The 22,229-nt window shown below is 50.4% G+C and overlaps 1 protein-coding gene across 1 annotated transcript in view; it reads left to right on the top strand.

The window, feature by feature from the left end:
* MUC16 (mucin 16, cell surface associated) overlaps positions 1 to 22,229 on the top strand; it is a 111,737-nt gene that overhangs the window by 13,663 nt on the left and 75,845 nt on the right. The window contains exons 4-6 of the mRNA XM_072787396.1: positions 167 to 17,578; positions 18,513 to 19,064; positions 20,728 to 20,841. Of these exons, the coding sequence (XP_072643497.1) occupies positions 167 to 17,578; positions 18,513 to 19,064; positions 20,728 to 20,841 (18,078 nt within the window). The remainder of the gene's footprint in view (positions 1 to 166; positions 17,579 to 18,512; positions 19,065 to 20,727; positions 20,842 to 22,229) is intronic.

The following is a 22,229-nucleotide window of genomic DNA, read 5'->3' on the forward strand; positions in this document are numbered from 1 at the left end:
CAGTAGACCAAGCTCATATACCCAACATCAGACACAAGGATGGATGATAGGATTCTTACCATCCAAAGGAGCAGAATATGTACAGATTTATAAGGAGAATCAAAACCAAAAGAACCCCCTTTTTTTAAATCTCCTTGCAAACTTCCTAACTGAAGAGCTGTTTTAGTCACAGGCTTGTCCACCAGAAGCCCAGGAACATCTGAAGATATCATAAATCCAACCTCCAAGGGGTCCAGCAGTAGCTACAAGACCAGGACCACTGTGGAAACTTCCTTTAGAGAGACTTCAACAGAGACTGCTATGACCACAGGGAATGACAGCACCAGACTCCTTCACTTGCCCACAGGAACCACGGTGCCAGCAGAATCATCTACAGAAATGGCAGTAGTTACAAATAACACCTCCCACTCCCCATATCCAGTTACAGCTCTGGCCACTGCATACGCTGAAACGCCAGAAAGGACAAGCCAGTCAAGAGGAACAATGTCCTTCCTCCACCCAGAGGCAACTTCCACAGGGAATGTCCAGCAAGTCAGCTCAGTCCTGACTTCCAAAACAACTGAAGTGGACTTGTCCACACGGCTTGGCTCCACTGAGGGAATTGCAATGGACACACATTTCCCCTCCAGCACATCTTCCACTGGCCTTCAGGACTTTGAAACAAGTTTAGTTATAACCCCCAAGATAGCCACAAGCTCAGTGACAGAGAAATCTGGACTTGAAACCAGGACATGGGTCAGCACTATGGTCACTCCTTTCACTGCCTTCAGTAAAAAGGCAATGACAGCTGAATGGCCTTCAGGTGGATCTGTGGATGGGACTTATTCGTCTGCTAGCCCATGGTCAAAGCAGACAGCTAGGAATGGCCCAACACTGAGTGCCTCCCCTGTGGATCCAGACACAGCTTTTACCACCCTCCCTTCTGATGGGTCAGAAGGCTCAACCACTATCAGCCTCATCAGGATGACAAGAGAGAAAACTGGCTCCTCTATATCTGCTACCTCCCCTTCAGTGGGGCCTAAGTCTGAGTCCATCACAGGACTGGAGACCACTGAAACTGCATCTCCACCTGAGGCCCTTTCTGTGACATCATCTCCTACAGAACTAACAAGCAAGGGTGGGACCCCCACTGTGAGGGTCATCACCTCTAGCCCCAAGGGAGCAGGGTCAGTTTCAACTGTAATGCCTAGCCCACAGAGGAAGTCCAGAACCACAGACAGCACCCAAGCACCAGAGACCTCTCCATGGACTGTCACAGACACAGCTGCCCACTTCCATGCCACTGGCTTGCCCAAAGACACTTCTACAGGCAGGACACTTGCTTCCTCAGCTGTGGCTGTTGCAACAGCTGAACAACAGTCAAGTATATCTGTGGGTGAGGCTTATTCATCTGCTGTCACACGGTCAGAGAAGACAACTGAAAGTGATCTGCATGATGCGTCTCCAGAGACCACAGACACATTGCATCTAACCTCCATAGAACAAACCACATCACCATCTCTGACCTTTAAAAGTCAAGCCATTACCAGCCCCCCCAGTGCCTCAGGAGGAAAAATGAGCTCTTTACCATCTATCATACTTCCTTCAATGGGATCTAAGACTCTGGTGGCCATCACAAATGTAGTGACAAGTGATGCTCCCTCTAGGACTGGACTACTGTCACAGACCTCATCTCCTGCAGAAATGAGCACCGTGGGTGTAACCACACCTCCCACTCCAGATGTTACCACCACCATCACCACCATGGGAACCAACCCAGTCCTGACTACCATGTCTGACTCAGAGAGGACAGTGAGCACTCTGGCCACAGAGACCAGCACATCTGCCCTAGAGCATCCTTCCACATGGTCACCTACAACTGCTTCTGCCCCAACATCAGGCCTTTGGAGTTTTAAAAAAATAACTTCAGTTTTGCAAGTCACAGGTTCCCCTGAAACAAATTCTGCAATGGGCACTACTTCATCCTTAGCATCAAGCACTGAATCAGGCTCTACATCTACTCCCCATGACATTGCGACTATCACTGGAACCAGCTTACCCATTCCATCTTCTCATGCTTCAGCTGAAGAGATGAAGTCCACAGGTATGAGAACATTCAGTCATTCAGACACGACGGCATCTATGCCCATCTCAACTACTTCTGGTACCGAAAGGATGAGACCCTCATCTCCTCATATTTTAAGCACAAGTTGGACTACTAGTAGAAGAGAAACATTTCTACCTGTTTCAGTGGTTTCTACTGACCATTCAAATGCAAAGTCTGATTCTCTGCCCACTCTTGACTGGGCTACTGGGATATTTGTGTCATCAGCCACAACCACTACCTCAGTTCCTCAAGGGGACACAACTCAAACATTCCCTGTGGAGAACATAATCAGCTCGACTACCTCACAACAGCCACTATTTACAACAGAAATGACAAGTGGGGTCACACCTGCATATGTGGAAAGTAGTTCTAGAGTCACGTTCTCATGGAAGCTAGACAATGTCAGCAAAGAAGCAGAGCAGAATTCTACCCAGGTTTCTGCCACAATATCTGAAAGCACATCCCAGAAAACTGGCATTACCATGAGGAAAAACACTGTAACGTCTGAAGTGCCCACTGAGACTACTAAGGAGGACTCCTCTGAAAGGATGTTAACCAATGGCCCTGCATTGACCACAATATCATCAAACATCCCAAAAGAAATGAACACCAGGCTCTCTACCTCCCCCAGCATGGCAGCTATAACCATGGCTGGCAAAACTATCATACCTGGGCCCTCATCAGAGAGCACACAAACCACAGATGCATCATTCATAGTCTCCAGGACAGAGAGTCACATGGCTGAGACTGAGGGTTCAGGACAGACAGACATGACCATTAGCATGCACACAGGATCTGAGAGGGTGCCACAGACAAGCCCTTCCTATGAACATCACACCAGATCCCCATCTTCCCTGGTGCCTTCACATGCCATGAGCTTGACTTATCTAACATCTCACACATCACAGACCGGTGGCCTTTCTGCACCTGTTCCTGCCACCTTACCTGGACACTATGACCCACTGATGACCACTGGCAGTTGGACAACAAGCATGGCACCTGTGACAAGTACACCTTCAGATCCGATCAGCACCTCAGAAGGGATACAGGCCACTTGGGAAACCTCTACTGCCACAGCGGACGTCCAAGATTCCATTAACACAAAGGTAACCAGTGTGGGGACCATCACTTCCACACAGGAGTCCCACTCCTCTGCACCCCCTAGCTCAGAGAACCATAAAGAAACTACTCCAATCATCACCTCTTACCTAAATGAGGACTCCATGGACTCCACACCATCGCCTGACATTTCTGACACCACCAAGCTTGAGACACAGTCAAAGTCACCCCTGTCTCTGGAGCCAACAGGCACCAGCACTGTGCAGCACACCAGCATGGCCAGGGAAAACACAATTGTACCTTTGGGGCTGTCCCCTGCTAGTCCTACTATGGCCTCCTTGACAGATGTCATCTCCTCTAGTGGGATGTCTGACTCTGGCCCTACTCAGTCCACAATGTCACCAGACATTCCCAAGAGTATTAACACCAGGCTCTCGACCCTCCTTGTCACGACAGTGTCTGCAGATATAGCCATGGCCACAAAAACAGTCCTCTCTGGGGTCTCATCTCAGGGCACAGGAACCACAGATGTATCAGCTACAGCCTCCTGGGCAACGAGTCACATGGTTGGGACTGAGGGCTCAACACAGTCACACATGACCATTAGCATGGACACAGAGTCTCAGGGGGTGTCACAGACAAGCCCTTCCTCTGAAGTCGACATCAGATCCCCATCGTCCCTGGAGCCCTCGCATGCCATGAGCTTGACTTCGCTAGCATCCCCCACATCACAGACCAGTGACCGTTCTTCACCTGTACCTGCCAGCACACTTGGAGTCTCTGACCTGCTGAAGCCCACCAGCGAGTGGACCACAAGCACGGCACCTGTGACAAGTTCACCTTCAGATTTGATCAGCACCTCAGAAGGGATACAGGCCACTTGGGAAGCCTCTACTGCCACAGTGGACATCCAGCATTCTGACCACACAGCAGTGACCACTGTGGGGAACATCACTTCCACACAGGAGTCCCAATCCTCTGCCCTCCCTGGCTCAGAGACCCCCAAAAGCACCACTCCAATTGTCACCTCTTCCTTCAGTCAAGACTTAATGATATCCACAACATTGCCTGGCCTTTCTGAAACCAGAGAGTTTGAGACACCGTCAAAGTCATCCCTGTCTCCAGAGCCAAGGGTCACCAGCACCGTGGGCCACACCAGAATGGCCACCGGGAACACAACTGTCCCTCATGAGCAGTCCACTGCTAGTCCTACTGTGGCCTCCATGACACATGTCATCTCCTCGAGCCAGGTGTCTGACTCTGGCCCTACTCAGTCTACAATATCACAAGACGTTTCCATGAGTGTCAACACCATGGTGTCTACCTCCCCTGTCCTGACAGTGTCTGCAGATAATGCCAAAACAGTCTTTCCTGGGGCTTCATCACAGGTTGCAAGAACCACATCTGCTTCAGCCCTGGCCTCCCAGGCAGAGAGTCAAACGACTAGGACTGAGGGCTCAACACAGTCACACATGACCATTAGCATGGACACAGCGTCTGAGGGGGTGCCACAGACAAGCCCTTCCTCTGAAGTCGACATCAGATCCCCATCGTCCCTGGAGCCCTCGCATGCCATGAGCTTGACTTCGCTAGCATCCCCCACATCACAGACCAGTGACCGTTCTTCATCTGTCCCTGCCACCTCACTTGGAGTCTCTGACCGGCTGAAGACCACCAGCGAATGGACAACAAGCATGGCACCTGTGACAAGTTCACCTTCAGATTTGATCAGCACTTCAGAAGGGATACAGGCCACTTGGGAAGCCTCTACTGCCACAGCAGACATCCAAGATTCCAGTAACACAGAGGTAACCAGTGTGGAGACTGACACTTCCTCACAGGGGTCACAATCCTCTGCTCCACCTGGCTCAGAGACCACCAAAGGCACCACTCCAATTGTGATCTCTTCCCTCAGTCAGTCCTCCACAGTCTCCACACCATTGCCTGGCCTTTCTGAAGCCACAGAGCTGGAGACACAGTCAAAGTCATCTCTGTCTCTGGAGCCAACGGACACCAGCACCATGCCTCACAACAGCATGGCCAGGGAAAACATCACTGTCCCTTCTGGGCCGCCCACTGCTAGTCCTACTATGGCCTCCATGACAGATGTCATCTCCTCTAGAAGGACGTCAGTCCCTGGCCCTGCTCAGTCCACAATGTCACCAGACATTCCCAAGAGTATTAACACCAGGCTCTCGACCTTCCCTGTCACGACAGTGTCTGCAGATATAGCCATGGCCACAAAAACAGTCCTCTCTGGGGTCTCATCTCAGGGCACAGGAACCACAGATGTATCAGCTACAGCCTCCTGGGCAACGAGTCACATGGTTGGGACTGAGGGCTCAACACAGTCACACATGACCATTAGCATGGACACAGAGTCTCAGGGGGTGTCACAGACAAGCCCTTCCTCTGAAGTCGACATCAGATCCCCATCGTCCCTGGAGCCCTCGCATGCCATGAGCTTGACTTCGCTAGCATCCCCCACATCACAGACCAGTGACCGTTCTTCACCTGTACCTGCCAGCACACTTGGAGTCTCTGACCTGCTGAAGCCCACCAGCGAGTGGACCACAAGCACGGCACCTGTGACAAGTTCACCTTCAGATTTGATCAGCACCTCAGAAGGGATACAGGCCACTTGGGAAGCCTCTACTGCCACAGTGGACATCCAGCATTCTGACCACACAGCAGTGACCACTGTGGGGAACATCACTTCCACACAGGAGTCCCAATCCTCTGCCCTCCCTGGCTCAGAGACCCCCAAAAGCACCACTCCAATTGTCACCTCTTCCTTCAGTCAAGACTTAATGATATCCACAACATTGCCTGGCCTTTCTGAAACCAGAGAGTTTGAGACACCGTCAAAGTCATCCCTGTCTCCAGAGCCAAGGGTCACCAGCACCGTGGGCCACACCAGAATGGCCACCGGGAACACAACTGTCCCTCATGAGCAGTCCACTGCTAGTCCTACTGTGGCCTCCATGACACATGTCATCTCCTCGAGCCAGGTGTCTGACTCTGGCCCTACTCAGTCTACAATATCACAAGACGTTTCCATGAGTGTCAACACCATGGTGTCTACCTCCCCTGTCCTGACAGTGTCTGCAGATAATGCCAAAACAGTCTTTCCTGGGGCTTCATCACAGGTTGCAAGAACCACATCTGCTTCAGCCCTGGCCTCCCAGGCAGAGAGTCAAACGACTAGGACTGAGGGCTCAACACAGTCACACATGACCATTAGCATGGACACAGCGTCTGAGGGGGTGCCACAGACAAGCCCTTCCTCTGAAGTCGACATCAGATCCCCATCGTCCCTGGAGCCCTCGCATGCCATGAGCTTGACTTCGCTAGCATCCCCCACATCACAGACCAGTGACCGTTCTTCATCTGTCCCTGCCACCTCACTTGGAGTCTCTGACCGGCTGAAGACCACCAGCGAATGGACAACAAGCATGGCACCTGTGACAAGTTCACCTTCAGATTTGATCAGCACTTCAGAAGGGATACAGGCCACTTGGGAAGCCTCTACTGCCACAGCAGACATCCAAGATTCCAGTAACACAGAGGTAACCAGTGTGGAGACTGACACTTCCTCACAGGGGTCACAATCCTCTGCTCCACCTGGCTCAGAGACCACCAAAGGCACCACTCCAATTGTGATCTCTTCCCTCAGTCAGTCCTCCACAGTCTCCACACCATTGCCTGGCCTTTCTGAAGCCACAGAGCTGGAGACACAGTCAAAGTCATCTCTGTCTCTGGAGCCAACGGACACCAACACCCTGTGGTACACCAGCATGGCCATGAAAAACACCACTTTCCCTTCCGAGCTGTCTACTGCTAGTCCTCCTGTGGCCTCCACGACAGATGTATTCTCCATGAACAGGATGTCTCTCCCTGGCCCTGCTCAGTCTACAATGTCACCAGTCATTTCCAAGAGTGTCAACACCATGGTCTCTACCTTCCCTGACCTGACTGTGTCTGCAGATAATGCAATGGTCACCAACACAGTCCTCCCTGGGACCTCATCACAGGGCACCCATTCCTTGGCTGTATCAGCCACGGCCTCCTGGGCAGAGAGTCACAAGGTTGGAACTCAGGACTCATCACAGTCACATATGACCATAAACATGGACACAGGGTCTGAGGGGGCACCACAGACAAGCCCTTCTGAACTCAACAGATCACCATCTTCCCTAGTACCTTCACATTCCATGAGCTTGACTTCTCCAGCAACCCACACATCGCAGACCAGTGGCTTTTCTACACCTGTCCCTGACACCTCACCTGGAGCCCCTGATTTGCTGACGACCACCGGCGGATGGACCACAAGCTTGGCAACTGTGACAAGTTCACCTTCAGATTTGATAAGCACCTCAAATAGGATACAGTCCACATGGGAATCCTCTACTGCCACAGCAGAAACCCAGGGTTCTGACAACACAGTGGTAACCAGTGTGGGGACCATCATTTCCACACAGGAGTCCCACTCCTCCACCCCAATTGGCTCAGAGACCCCCAATGTCACCACCCCAATCATCACCTCTTTCCCCAGTGAGGACTCCACAGTCTCCACACCTTTGGCTGGCCTTTCTGAAACCACGGAGTTGGCAACACAGTTAACATCATCCCTGTCTCTGGAGCCAGGGGACACTAGCACCAGGCAGCACACCAGCGTGGTCAGAGAAAACATCACAGTCCACACTGAGATCTCCACTGCTAGTCCTACTGTTGCCTCTATGACAGATGTCATCTCCTCTAGCAAGATTTCCGTCCCTGGTCCTACTCAGTCCACCATGTCACCAGACATTCCCACAAGTATACACACCAGGCTCTCCAGCTTACCTGTCATGACAGTGTCTGCAGGGATAACCATGGCCACCAAAACAGTCCTCCCAGGAGCCTCATCACAGGGCACACGAAGCACAGATGCATCAGCCACGTCCTCCTCGGCAATGAGTCATACAGTTGGGACCAAGGACTCAACACAGACACACATGACCATTAGCAAGGACGCAGAGTCTGAGGGGGTGCCCCAGACAAGCCCTTCCTCTGAACATGATGTCAGATCCCCATCTTCCCTGGAGCCCTCACATGTCAAGAGCTTGACTTCGCTACCATCCTTCATATCACACACCAATGGCCGTTCTTCACCTGTCTCTGCCACCTCACTTGGAGTCTCTGACCTGCTGCAGACCACCAGCAGAAGGACCATAGACTTGCCACCTGTGACAAGTTCACCTTCATATTTGATCAGCACCTCAGAAGGGATACAGGCCACATGGAAAACCTCCACTGCTACAGTGGAAATCCAGCCTTCCCCCAACACAGCACTGAGCAGCATGGGGATCATCACTTCTTCCCAGGAATCCTCTTCCTCTGCCCCACCTAGCTCAGAGACCCCCAAAGGCACCACTCCAATCATTACCTCTTTCCTCAGTCAGGACTTGATGATCTCCACATCATTACCTGGCATTTCTGAAACCACAGAGCTTGAGAAACAGTCAAAGTCATCCCTGTCTTTGGAGCTAGGGGACACCAGCACCCAGCGCCACACCAGCATGGCCACAGAATACATGACTGTCTCTCATGAGCTGTCCACTGCTAGTCCTACTATGGCCTCCATGACAGATGTCATCTCCTCGAGCAAGATGTTTGTCCCTGGCCCTGCTCAGTCTACAATGTCACCAGATATTTCCACAAGTATCAGCACCATGGACTCTACCTTCCCTGTCCTGACAGTGTCTGCAGATAATGCAATGACCACCAAAACAGTCCTCCCAGAGGCCTCATCACAGAGCACACAAAGCACAGATGCATCAGCGACGATCTCCTTGGCAGAGAGTCACACGGCTGGGACTCAGAATTCAGCACAGTCACACATGACAATTAGCATGGACACGGGGTCTGAGGGGGTACCACAGACAAGCCCTTCCTCTGAACACCACACCAGATCCCCATCTTCCCTGCTCCCTTCACATGCCATGAGTTTGACTCCTCTACCATCCCCCACATCACAGTCCCTTGGCCTTTCTGCACCTGTCCCTGCTACCTCTCCTGGAGCCCGTGGCCCACTGACCACCACTGGGGGATGGACCACAAGCTTGGCACCTTTGGCAAGTTCACCTTCAATTGGGAGCAGCACCTCAGAAGGGATACAGGCCACTTGGGAAGCCTCTACTGCCACAGCAGACATCCAGCCTTCTGACAACACAATGGTGACCAGCGTGGGGACCATCACTTCCGTACAGGAGTCCCACTCCTCTGCCCCAGTTGGCTCAGAGACTCCCAAAGGCACCACTCCAATCATCACCTCTTCCCCCAGTGAAGACTCCATGGTTTCCACACCATTGCCTAGCCTTTCTGAACCCACAGAGTTGGAGACCCAAACAGTGTCATCCCTGTCTCCAGAGCCAGGGGACACCAGCACCATGCAGTACAGCAGCATGGCCACGGACAACATGACTGTCCCTTCTGAGGTGTCCACTGCTAGTCCTACAGTGGCCTCCACATCTGAGGTTAACTCGTCTAGTAGGATGTCTGTTCTTGGCTCTGCTCATTCTACAATGTCACCAGATGTTTCCACGAGTATTGACACCTTGGTCTCTACCTTCCCAGTCCTGACAGTGTCTACAGATATAGCCATGGCCACCAAAAGTATCCTACCTGGGGCCTCATCACAGGGAACACGACCCACGGATGCATCAGCCATGGTCTCCCTGTCAGAGAGTCACACAGCTGGGACTCAGGGTTCAGCACAGTCAGACATGACCATTAGTATGGACACTGTGTCTGAGAGGGTACCACCGACAAGCCCTTCCTCTGAACACCACACCAGATCCCCATCTTCCCTGGTCCCCTCACATGGCATGAGCTTGACTTCTTTAGCTTCTCCCACATCTCAGACCAGTGGCTTTTCTACACCTGTCCTTGACACCTCATCTGGAGCCCCTGACCCGCTGAAGACCACCGATGGAAGGACCACAACCTGGGCAGCTGTGAGAAGTTCACCTTCATATTTGATCAGCACCTCAGAAGGCATACAGCCCACTTGGGAAGCCTCTACTGCCATAGAGGACATCCAGCATTCTGACAACACAGTAGCGACCAAGGTGGGGACAATCACTTCCCCACAGGAATCCCACTTTTCTGCCTCACCTGACTCAGAAGCCCCCAAAGCCACCCCTCCAATTGTCACATCTTTCCTCATTCAGGACTCGACAATCTCCACACCATTGCCTGGCCTTTCTGAAACCACAGAGCTTGAGACACAGTCAAAGTTATCCTTTTCTTCAGAGCCAGGTGACACCAGCACCTTGCACCACACCAGCATGGCCACAGAAAACACGACTGTTCCTTCTGAGCTGCCCACTGCTAGTCCTACTGTGGCCTCCACAACAGATGTCATCTCCTCGAGCAAGATGTTTGTCCCTGGCCCTGCTCAGTCTACAATGTCAGCAGACGTTCTCACAAGTATCGACACCAGGCTCTCTACCTCCCCCAACATGGCCCTCATAACCATGGCCACCAAGGCAATCTACCATGTGGCCTCATCACAGGGCTCACAAACCACGGATGCATCAGCAATGGTCTCTGAGACAGAGATTCAAACAGCTGGGACTCAGAGTTCAGCACAGTCACACATGACAATTAGCATGGACACAGGGTCTGAGGGGGTACCACAGACAAGCCCTTCCTCTGAACACCACACCAGATCCCCATCTTCCCTGCTCCCTTCACATGCCATGAGTTTGACTCCTCTAGCATCCCCCACATCACAGTCCCTTGGCCTTTCTGCACCTGTCCCTGCTACGTCTCCTGGAGCCCGTGGCCCGCTGACCACCACTGGGGGATGGACCACAAGCTTGGCACCTTTGGCAAGTTCACCTTCAATTGGGAGCAGCACCTCAGAAGGGATACAGGCCACTTGGGAAGCCTCTACTGCCACAGCAGACATCCAGCCTTCTGACAACACAATGGTGACCAGCGTGGGGACCATCACTTCCGTACAGGAGTCCCACTCCTCTGCCCCAGTTGGCTCAGAGACTCCCAAAGGCACCACTCCAATCATCACCTCTTCCCCCAGTGAAGACTCCATGGTTTCCACACCATTGCCTAGCCTTTCTGAACCCACAGAGTTGGAGACCCAAACAGTGTCATCCCTGTCTCCAGAGCCAGGGGACACCAGCACCATGCAGTACAGCAGCATGGCCACGGACAACATGACTGTCCCTTCTGAGGTGTCCACTGCTAGTCCTACAGTGGCCTCCACATCTGAGGTTAACTCGTCTAGTAGGATGTCTGTTCTTGGCTCTGCTCATTCTACAATGTCACCAGATGTTTCCACGAGTATTGACACCTTGGTCTCTACCTTCCCAGTCCTGACAGTGTCTACAGATATAGCCATGGCCACCAAAAGTATCCTACCTGGGGCCTCATCACAGGGAACACGACCCACGGATGCATCAGCCATGGTCTCCCTGTCAGAGAGTCACACAGCTGGGACTCAGGGTTCAGCACAGTCAGACATGACCATTAGTATGGACACTGTGTCTGAGAGGGTACCACCGACAAGCCCTTCCTCTGAACACCACACCAGATCCCCATCTTCCCTGGTCCCCTCACATGGCATGAGCTTGACTTCTCTAGCTTCTCCCACATCTCAGACCAGTGGCTTTTCTACACCTGTCCTTGACACCTCATCTGGAGCCCCTGACCCGCTGAAGACCACCGATGGAAGGACCACAACCTGGGCAGCTGTGAGAAGTTCACCTTCATATTTGATCAGCACCTCAGAAGGCATACAGCCCACTTGGGAAGCCTCTACTGCCATAGAGGACATCCAGCATTCTGACAACACAGTAGCGACCAAGGTGGGGACAATCACTTCCCCACAGGAATCCCACTTTTCTGCCTCACCTGACTCAGAAGCCCCCAAAGCCACCCCTCCAATTGTCACATCTTTCCTCATTCAGGACTCGACAATCTCCACACCATTGCCTGGCCTTTCTGAAACCACAGAGCTTGAGACACAGTCAAAGTTATCCTTTTCTTCAGAGCCAGGTGACACCAGCACCTTGCACCACACCAGCATGGCCACAGAAAACACGACTGTTCCTTCTGAGCTGCCCACTGCTAGTCCTACTGTGGCCTCCACAACAGATGTCATCTCCTCGAGCAAGATGTTTGTCCCTGGCCCTGCTCAGTCTACAATGTCAGCAGACGTTCTCACAAGTATCGACACCAGGCTCTCTACCTCCCCCAACATGGCCCTCATAACCATGGCCACCAAGGCAATCTACCATGTGGCCTCATCACAGGGCTCACAAACCACGGATGCATCAGCAATGGTCTCTGAGACAGAGATTCAAACAGCTGGGACTCAGAGTTCAGCACAGTCACACATGACAATTAGCATGGACACGGGGTCTGAGGGGGTACCACAGACAAGCCCTTCCTCTGAACACCACACCAGATCCCCATCTTCCCTGCTCCCTTCACATGCCATGAGTTTGACTCCTCTAGCATCCCCCACATCACAGTCCCTTGGCCTTTCTGCACCTGTCCCTGCTACCTCTCCTGGAGCCCGTGGCCCACTGACCACCACTGGGGGATGGACCACAAGCTTGGCACCTTTGGCAAGTTCACCTTCAATTGGGAGCAGCACCTCAGAAGGGATACAGGCCACTTGGGAAGCCTCTACTGCCACAGCAGACATCCAGCCTTCTGACAACACAATGGTGACCAGCGTGGGGACCATCACTTCCGTACAGGAGTCCCACTCCTCTGCCCCAGTTGGCTCAGAGACTCCCAAAGGCACCACTCCAATCATCACCTCTTCCCCCAGTGAAGACTCCATGGTTTCCACACCATTGCCTAGCCTTTCTGAACCCACAGAGTTGGAGACCCAAACAGTGTCATCCCTGTCTCCAGAGCCAGGGGACACCAGCACCATGCAGTACAGCAGCATGGCCACAGACAACATGACTGTCCCTTCTGAGGTGTCCACTGCTAGTCCTACAGTGGCCTCCACATCTGAGGTTAACTCGTCTAGTAGGATGTCTGTTCTTGGCTCTGCTCATTCTACAATGTCACCAGATGTTTCCACGAGTATTGACACCTTGGTCTCTACCTTCCCAGTCCTGACAGTGTCTACAGATATAGCCATGGCCACCAAAAGTATCCTACCTGGGGCCTCATCACAGGGAACACGACCCACGGATGCATCAGCCATGGTCTCCCTGTCAGAGAGTCACACAGCTGGGACTCAGGGTTCAGCACAGTCAGACATGACCATTAGTATGGACACTGTGTCTGAGAGGGTACCACCGACAAGCCCTTCCTCTGAACACCACACCAGATCCCCATCTTCCCTGGTCCCCTCACATGGCATGAGCTTGACTTCTCTAGCTTCTCCCACATCTCAGACCAGTGGCTTTTCTACACCTGTCCTTGACACCTCATCTGGAGCCCCTGACCCGCTGAAGACCACCGATGGAAGGACCACAACCTGGGCAGCTGTGAGAAGTTCACCTTCATATTTGATCAGCACCTCAGAAGGCATACAGCCCACTTGGGAAGCCTCTACTGCCATAGAGGACATCCAGCATTCTGACAACACAGTAGCGACCAAGGTGGGGACAATCACTTCCCCACAGGAATCCCACTTTTCTGCCTCACCTGACTCAGAAGCCCCCAAAGCCACCCCTCCAATTGTCACATCTTTCCTCATTCAGGACTCGACAATCTCCACACCATTGCCTGGCCTTTCTGAAACCACAGAGCTTGAGACACAGTCAAAGTTATCCTTTTCTTCAGAGCCAGGTGACACCAGCACCTTGCACCACACCAGCATGGCCACAGAAAACACGACTGTTCCTTCTGAGCTGCCCACTGCTAGTCCTACTGTGGCCTCCACAACAGATGTCATCTCCTCGAGCAAGATGTTTGTCCCTGGCCCTGCTCAGTCTACAATGTCAGCAGACGTTCTCACAAGTATCGACACCAGGCTCTCTACCTCCCCCAACATGGCCCTCATAACCATGGCCACCAAGGCAATCTACCATGTGGCCTCATCACAGGGCTCACAAACCACGGATGCATCAGCAATGGTCTCTGAGACAGAGATTCAAACAGCTGGGACTCAGAGTTCAGCACAGTCACACATGACAATTAGCATGGACACAGGGTCTGAGGGGGTACCACAGACAAGCCCTTCCTCTGAACACCACACCAGATCCCCATCTTCCCTGCTCCCTTCACATGCCATGAGTTTGACTCCTCTACCATCCCCCACATCACAGTCCCTTGGCCTTTCTGCACCTGTCCCTGCTACGTCTCCTGGAGCCCGTGGCCCGCTGACCACCACTGGGGGATGGACCACAAGCTTGGCACCTTTGGCAAGTTCACCTTCAATTGGGAGCAGCACCTCAGAAGGGATACAGGCCACTTGGGAAGCCTCTACTGCCACAGCAGACATCCAGCCTTCTGACAACACAATGGTGACCAGCGTGGGGACCATCACTTCCGTACAGGAGTCCCACTCCTCTGCCCCAGTTGGCTCAGAGACTCCCAAAGGCACCACTCCAATCATCACCTCTTCCCCCAGTGAAGACTCCATGGTTTCCACACCATTGCCTAGCCTTTCTGAACCCACAGAGTTGGAGACCCAAACAGTGTCATCCCTGTCTCCAGAGCCAGGGGACACCAGCACCATGCAGTACAGCAGCATGGCCACGGACAACATGACTGTCCCTTCTGAGGTGTCCACTGCTAGTCCTACAGTGGCCTCCACATCTGAGGTTAACTCGTCTAGTAGGATGTCTGTTCTTGGCTCTGCTCATTCTACAATGTCACCAGATGTTTCCACGAGTATTGACACCTTGGTCTCTACCTTCCCAGTCCTGACAGTGTCTACAGATATAGCCATGGCCACCAAAAGTATCCTACCTGGGGCCTCATCACAGGGAACACGACCCACGGATGCATCAGCCATGGTCTCCCTGTCAGAGAGTCACACAGCTGGGACTCAGGGTTCAGCACAGTCAGACATGACCATTAGTATGGACACTGTGTCTGAGAGGGTACCACCGACAAGCCCTTCCTCTGAACACCACACCAGATCCCCATCTTCCCTGGTCCCCTCACATGGCATGAGCTTGACTTCTCTAGCTTCTCCCACATCTCAGACCAGTGGCTTTTCTACACCTGTCCTTGACACCTCATCTGGAGCCCCTGACCCGCTGAAGACCACCGATGGAAGGACCACAACCTGGGCAGCTGTGAGAAGTTCACCTTCATATTTGATCAGCACCTCAGAAGGCATACAGCCCACTTGGGAAGCCTCTACTGCCATAGAGGACATCCAGCATTCTGACAACACAGTAGCGACCAAGGTGGGGACAATCACTTCCCCACAGGAATCCCACTTTTCTGCCTCACCTGACTCAGAAGCCCCCAAAGCCACCCCTCCAATTGTCACATCTTTCCTCATTCAGGACTCGACAATCTCCACACCATTGCCTGGCCTTTCTGAACCCACAGAGTTGGAGACCCAAACAGTGTCATCCCTGTCTCCAGAGCCAGGGGACACCAGCACCCTGCGGTACACCAGCATGGGAATGGAAAAGGTCACTATACCTTCTGAGGTGTCCATTAGTATTCCTACTGAGGCCAGCAGGACAGATGTTACCTCCTCGAGCAGGCTGTCTGTCCCTGGCCCTGCTCAGTCTACAATGTCACCAGACATTCCCACGAGTATCGACACCAGGCTCTCCACCTCCCCCAACATGGCCCTTATAACCCTGGCCACCAAAGCACTCTACCATGTGGCCTCATCACAGGGCACACGAAGCACAGATACATCAGCAACAGTCTCCTTGACAGAGAGTCACACAGCTGAGACTCAGAGCTCAGCACAGTCAGACACGACCATTAGCATGTACACAGGTTCTCAGGGGGTGCCCCAGACAAGCCCTTCCTCTGAACACCACACCAGATCTCCATCTTCCCTGGTCCCTTCACATGCCATGAGCTCGACTTCTCTAGCATCCCCCACATCTCATACCAGTGGCTTTTCTGCACCTGTCCCTGCCACCTCACCTGGAGCCCCTAGCCTGCTTACAACTACAGGAGGAAGGACCACAACCTTGGCACCTGTGACAAGTTTATCTTCAGATTTGATCAGCACCTCAGAAGGGATAAAGGCTACTTGGGAATCCTCTACTGCCACAGCAGACAACCAAAGTTCCATCAACACAGTGGTGAGCAGTGTGGGGACCATCACTTCTATCCAGGGGTCACACTCCTCTGCCACACCTGGCTCAGAGATCCCCAAAGGCACCACTCCAATTGTCACTTCTTCCCTTAGTCAAGACTCCACAGTTTCCACACCATTGACTGGCCTTTCTGACACCAACGAGTATGAGACACAGTCAAAATCATCCCTGTCTCCAGAGCCAAGGGTCACCAGCACCGTGTGGCACACCAGCATGGCCACAGAAAACACGACTGTCCCTTCTGAGCTGTCCACTGCTAGTCCTACTGTGGCCTCCATAACAGAGGTCATCTCGTCTAGCAGGATGTCTGTCCCTGGCTCTGCTCAGTCTACAATGTCACCAGACGTTTCCTCGAGTATTGACACCAGGCTCTCTACCTTCCCAGTCCCGACAGTGTCTGCAGATACAGCCATGGCCACCAAAACAGTTCCCCCCGGGGCCTCATCACAGGGCACACAAACCATGGGTGCATCAGCCACGGTCTTCCTGTCAGAGAGTCACACAGCTGGGACTCAGGGCTCAGTACAGTCAGACATGACCATTAGCATGGACACAGCATCTGAGGGCCTGCCCCAGACAAGCCCTTCCTCTGAACAGGACATGAAATCCCCATCTTCCCTGGTGCCTTCACATGCCATGAGCTTGACTTCTCTAGCATCCCCCATATCACAGACCAGTGGCTTTTCTGCACCTGTCCTTGCCACCTCACCTGGAGTCCCTGAACCGCTGATGACCACTGGAGGATGGACCACAAGCTTGGCACCTGTGACAAGTTCACCTTCAGATTGGAGCAGAACCCCAGAAGGGATACAGGCCACTACTGAACCCTCTACTGCCACAGTGGAAATCCTGCGTTCTGACAACACAGCAGTGGCCAGTGTTGGGACGAACCCTTCCGCACAGGAGTCCCACTCCTCTGCCCCACCTGGGTCAGAGACCCCCAAAGGCACCACTCCAGTTGTCACTTCTTCCCTCAGTGAGAAATTCATGGGCTCCACACAGTTGCCTGGCCTTTCTGAAGCCACAGAGTCTAAATCACCCCTTAGTATGGAACCATGGGAAACCAGCACCTCTAGGCCCACCTACCAGGCCATAGAGAAAACTACTCTCCCTTCTGATGTGTTCACCAGTAATGCTGTCGAATCCTCCAAAACAGGTATCTTGTCCTCTAGTAGGAACACTGTCCCTGGCCCTGCTCCATCCATGTTACCTGATATTCCTGCAAGAATCAACACCAGGCTTTCTACTTCTTCCCTTTTTTGATCATAGGAAAATCACCCTTTTAACTGATACATCCTTTGGGGATGCATCAAAGATCACTCTTGGATGCATCAACCACAATCCTGGGTAGAGTGGTTGGTTTTAGCACAGGCTACATGACCACTAGTATTGTGAATGTTTGTAAGGGGTTATGTGAAATTTTTTTTCTTTTTTCAAACTTTGTGCTTCGTTTTTCTGGCAGTGATCCCTTCCACGATATTACTTTTAAATTTTTTTCACAGTATCTTTAGTAAATGTCATTTCCTATTCCTGTGACCTCACTTCTCATTTTTGTCCCTGTAAAGCTTAGTTTCTTCTTATAGTCTTGGAAACTAAAATCATTTTACCTCTAGTTTTTAAGAACACCTTCCTTGAAACATTGGCCACCTTTGATGTTACCACAGATTTTAAAAGTATGAATATTTTTTATAAATATAACTTTAATGTGCTGACTAGCCTTGGTAGATATCATACACCTTCCTCTGTCCCCTTCTCTGTGACCTTGCAGAGCCTCTTTCCAGTTGATAGTATCTGTTCTATGGAGGAGACCACTATGTCTACTTCAGTACTTGTCTTTTTTTGACCCCAGAACATTGAGACAGGTCCACTTTCCCTTGTCTTTTCTGGACTGCAGGAGATACTCATATCCCTGGACTCTAGTTCCACTACTCCCACATATACACCTTTATCTCCTCGTCCACCATGTTTTGAAGTGTTTCAAGTCTGATATTACCTTTTTGGTTTTGGTTTCAGACCAGCCTTCAGCTGGCCAGTGTGCTAAAATTTCAGTGGAAATCTCTCTCTCACTCTTATGCTTCTCTCTTGTGCAGGGTCTGCTGGTATAACCTCCTCTCCAGAACCCAAGCTTTCCATGTCTGTGTCAGAAATTACTTATCACCTGAGCACCGTAAAGCTGTCTTCAGGTGAGGCCATTTCAACTGACACATCGGTGCCTTCTCTGTCTGCAGCTACAGTCACATCTGGAGTTTCAGGTGCCAGCCCAGCTGCCTTCTCATCCAGTTCATTTTTGAGAACAGAACCAGGCCCTGAAGATGCCATGTCCACCATTGCAGAGAGTCTACTTTCATCAGCTTCAATACCATTTCCCTCTTCGACCTTCACTACTGCTTATTCTTCAATCAGCCCAGCCCCTCAGGGAATTACTTCCTCACTGGTTACCCAGCGTACAGTGGGCACCAACATCGGGACAGAGAAGAGCACTGCTGAACAACCCTTGGCTGTGGTCAGTACTTTGGAAACATGGACTGAACCAGTCAGGACATCTTTGTCATCCAATGTGGATACCAGAATAACAGAACAAATTCACTTGGAAGCAGTGACAAGTCCTTCTCAACTTCCTGTAAATTCAACACAGTTGACAAGTAAGGTCCCACAGCTCCTATACGTCTATTTTTAGTGGCTTATATGAAATGACCCTTTTCCTGAAAGGCATAAGGGAGTTAATGAGTTTATAACTGCACGGAAATTCTTTTGGGAAACATTTGTTGATCTATCCTCAGTCCTAGGCTAGAAACTAGGAAACAAAGTAAGCAAGTAGATGATTCTAGTACCATGATAGATGTTTTAACATTACTATGATTATGATGATAATGCTAACAACAGCAGGTTTTTTTATAGGGCACTTATTCTGTGTCAGGCACTGTTGTATTAAGTTATTTAATCCTTACTGGAACACAATTTGAAGAAAGGATGATTATAAACCCATTTTTACAGATTAGTAAAATGAGGCACAGACGGTTATGTAATCCACTCAAAATCAATCACAAAGCTAGTAAGTGGTAAGAATTCAGACTGTGTGGCTCTAGGAGTCTATGTTCTTAGTTATTAGGCTAAGTAGGAGTGGTCAGAAAGGGAGGAGAAAAAGCAGGAGACTCTGACATTGCAGAAGTTGTAGGATGGGAGATTTTTAGGAAGGAAAATGGTCAGTTCTGTCAAATGCTACTAATAGTCAAATTGAAATGAGGGGAGTCTTTCTATAACATTTGGGCACTCAGGGACTTTAATGAAGGGAGTATGAATAAGTTGCAAAGAACTAGAACTAGAACTACACATAGATGCCGGGGAGATATCCCCCATTTTAATTACATTTTCTACTTTAAATTCAATTTGCCAACATATAGTATAGCACCCAGGGCTCATCCCATCAAGTGCCCTCCTCAGTACTCGTCACTCGGTTACCCCATCATCCCCCCACTGTCCTCCCCTTCCACAACCCTTTGTTTGTTTCCCAGAGTTAGGATATCCCCCTTTGAATTGAGTGTGTTTCTATATTAAGAACAGAGTCAAAAGTAAGGGAAAAGTGAAAGGAAAAGGTGAGCAAAGGAAATGATGGAACAAAGTAATGATGCAATGGGGGAAGGATTCGGGGTCAAGGAGGTACACCATCTCCAAGAGATCCTTAGATGAAGAAGGGAACCTCTTGGGGATTGAATTCCTCTGAAAAGTTGAATTTGCCCCCAACTTTTGTTTGGGAGACAAGTGTAACGAAGTCCTCTAACTACTTTAGCACCTGCGTTGCTAGACAATATCTATAGGAAGATGAATTGGCTACCTCTCAATTCACAGTAAAATTAGACACATTGAATAGTGTTGATGCATGTCTTAAAAGGTGGCTCAGTAGTTGAGTCATGGATATTCAGTAAGCAAGTGATGAGTGTGATGATAAGAATATAGAAGAGTGGTTGGATGGATATAAGGGTAAAAGGAAGAATGGAAAGACATATAAATGAAAGAAGAGAGATCTGATATATAGAAAGGAGGATTGATGTAGAGAAGGGAGATAAGAAGGAAGGATGGATGGGTAGATATAGGGATAGGTGGGAGGAAAGATGGACAAATCTACAGGTGGATGAATGGGTCAATGGACAGGGGTGGCCACTCGTAACACATAGCCTGGCTCAAGTCCATACAGATGGACTTGAGAAGAATTGAATTGTATAGTCATCTAAGTGGATCCAGTTAGACAGTGCTCTCCTTCTGGATAAGATGAATTAACTCAGGTTTCTTCTCCAACCTCACTTGCAGGGACTGATGGCATCGTGGAACGCATCACAAAGATACCCAATGAAGCAGTCCATGGAGGTGCCACAGGACCAATCCATGTCCATGTGTCACCCACATCATCTGCTAGTCCTAGAGGTAGGTTCAACTTTGCTTACTTCCCAGTAATCCCACATGTGGCCTTATTTCCTTTTCCAGAGAGATGGCATGTTTGTTTCTTTAGAGGAAGAACAATGGTGGGGTGGCCATGGGCTTCCCTGTCTTAGCTGGATTTTTGTCTAATAGCTACCGGGTGGATGTTGCCACTTTTTTTTACTCATAACATGCATAGTGAGTTGAGTTCAAGATTGGATATGTCAGTTCCACAAATATGACCCAGTTTAACTTAATTCTGAAAATGCTTATTAATCACTTTCATTGTATTAGAGGCTGTGCTGAAATGGAGGATGCACAGATGAAAATACTGTATCCAGGGATCCCTGGGTGGCGCAGCGGTTTGGCGCCTGCCTTTGGCCCAGGGCGCGGTCCTGGAGACCTGGGATCGAGTCCCACGTCGGGCTCCCGGTGCATGGAGCCTGCTTCTCCCTCTGCCTGTGTCTCTGCCTCTCTCTCTCTCTCTGTGACTATCATAAATAAATTTTTAAAAATTAAAAAAAAAAAGAAAATACTGTATCCATGGAGCTCTCAGACCAGCAGGGAAGCAACAAAGGAACAGAATTACTATGATGCAACTTTAAACATATGCAATGAAGATATATTTGAACTATAGAAGGAAAGCTTAATGAGGAAGATAATATTTGAATTGGGTTTGAAAGAATGACTAGGGATTTAACAGAAAGATGAAGGGGGTTGATGAAGACATTCTGGATAGAGGGAACAGGCACGTGCAAAGGCATAGAGAGGGATAAGACTGGAAATATTTGGGAGGTACAAAAAAATTGCTAAAATGTGAGATAGAAGGATGGAGTGGTGGAAAATGATACTGGAGACAGAGGCAGAAAACAACATTCAGAAAACCTTCTAAGGCTTGGTAATGCTTGGTTGGATATTCTTTAACAAAAGGACAAAGAATTTTGAGGCAAAAAAAGGTTTGACAAACATGTTGTTCCTTCCTAAAGAACCATAACGTATAAACATTTTAAAGGCTCTGAGAAATCCTACTGTAAAGAAAGTGTTTAGCTTTATTCAACATAAGAGTTTTACAGTTACTTGACTACATAATCTTTCTCTCTAAAAGGCACCTGCTAACATTTCTCAGTGATTATTCTGCCTGAGAGTTTAAGAAGTGCAGGTGTATAGGAAGGGGTTCTCCTCACTGTGTGGTTAAAAGCTAAAGTTCCCCATACCCATTGATTTATTCCCAAGATTTTTGGAGCCCAGACTATTTTACATTTTGGAAGCTTTCTGCAAGATACAGGCTTTAGACAGAGTTACCCCACAATCAGATGATTAGTCTCATCCTGTGACCCAGGTGTCTTTGGTTGGATTTCCTCAAAAGCAGAGTTGAGTTAAGGATATGGGGCAAG

The sequence above is a fragment of the Canis lupus genome, chromosome 19 (genome assembly GCF_048164855.1).
Source record: "Canis lupus baileyi chromosome 19, mCanLup2.hap1, whole genome shotgun sequence".
Lineage (NCBI taxonomy): Eukaryota > Metazoa > Chordata > Mammalia > Carnivora > Canidae > Canis > Canis lupus.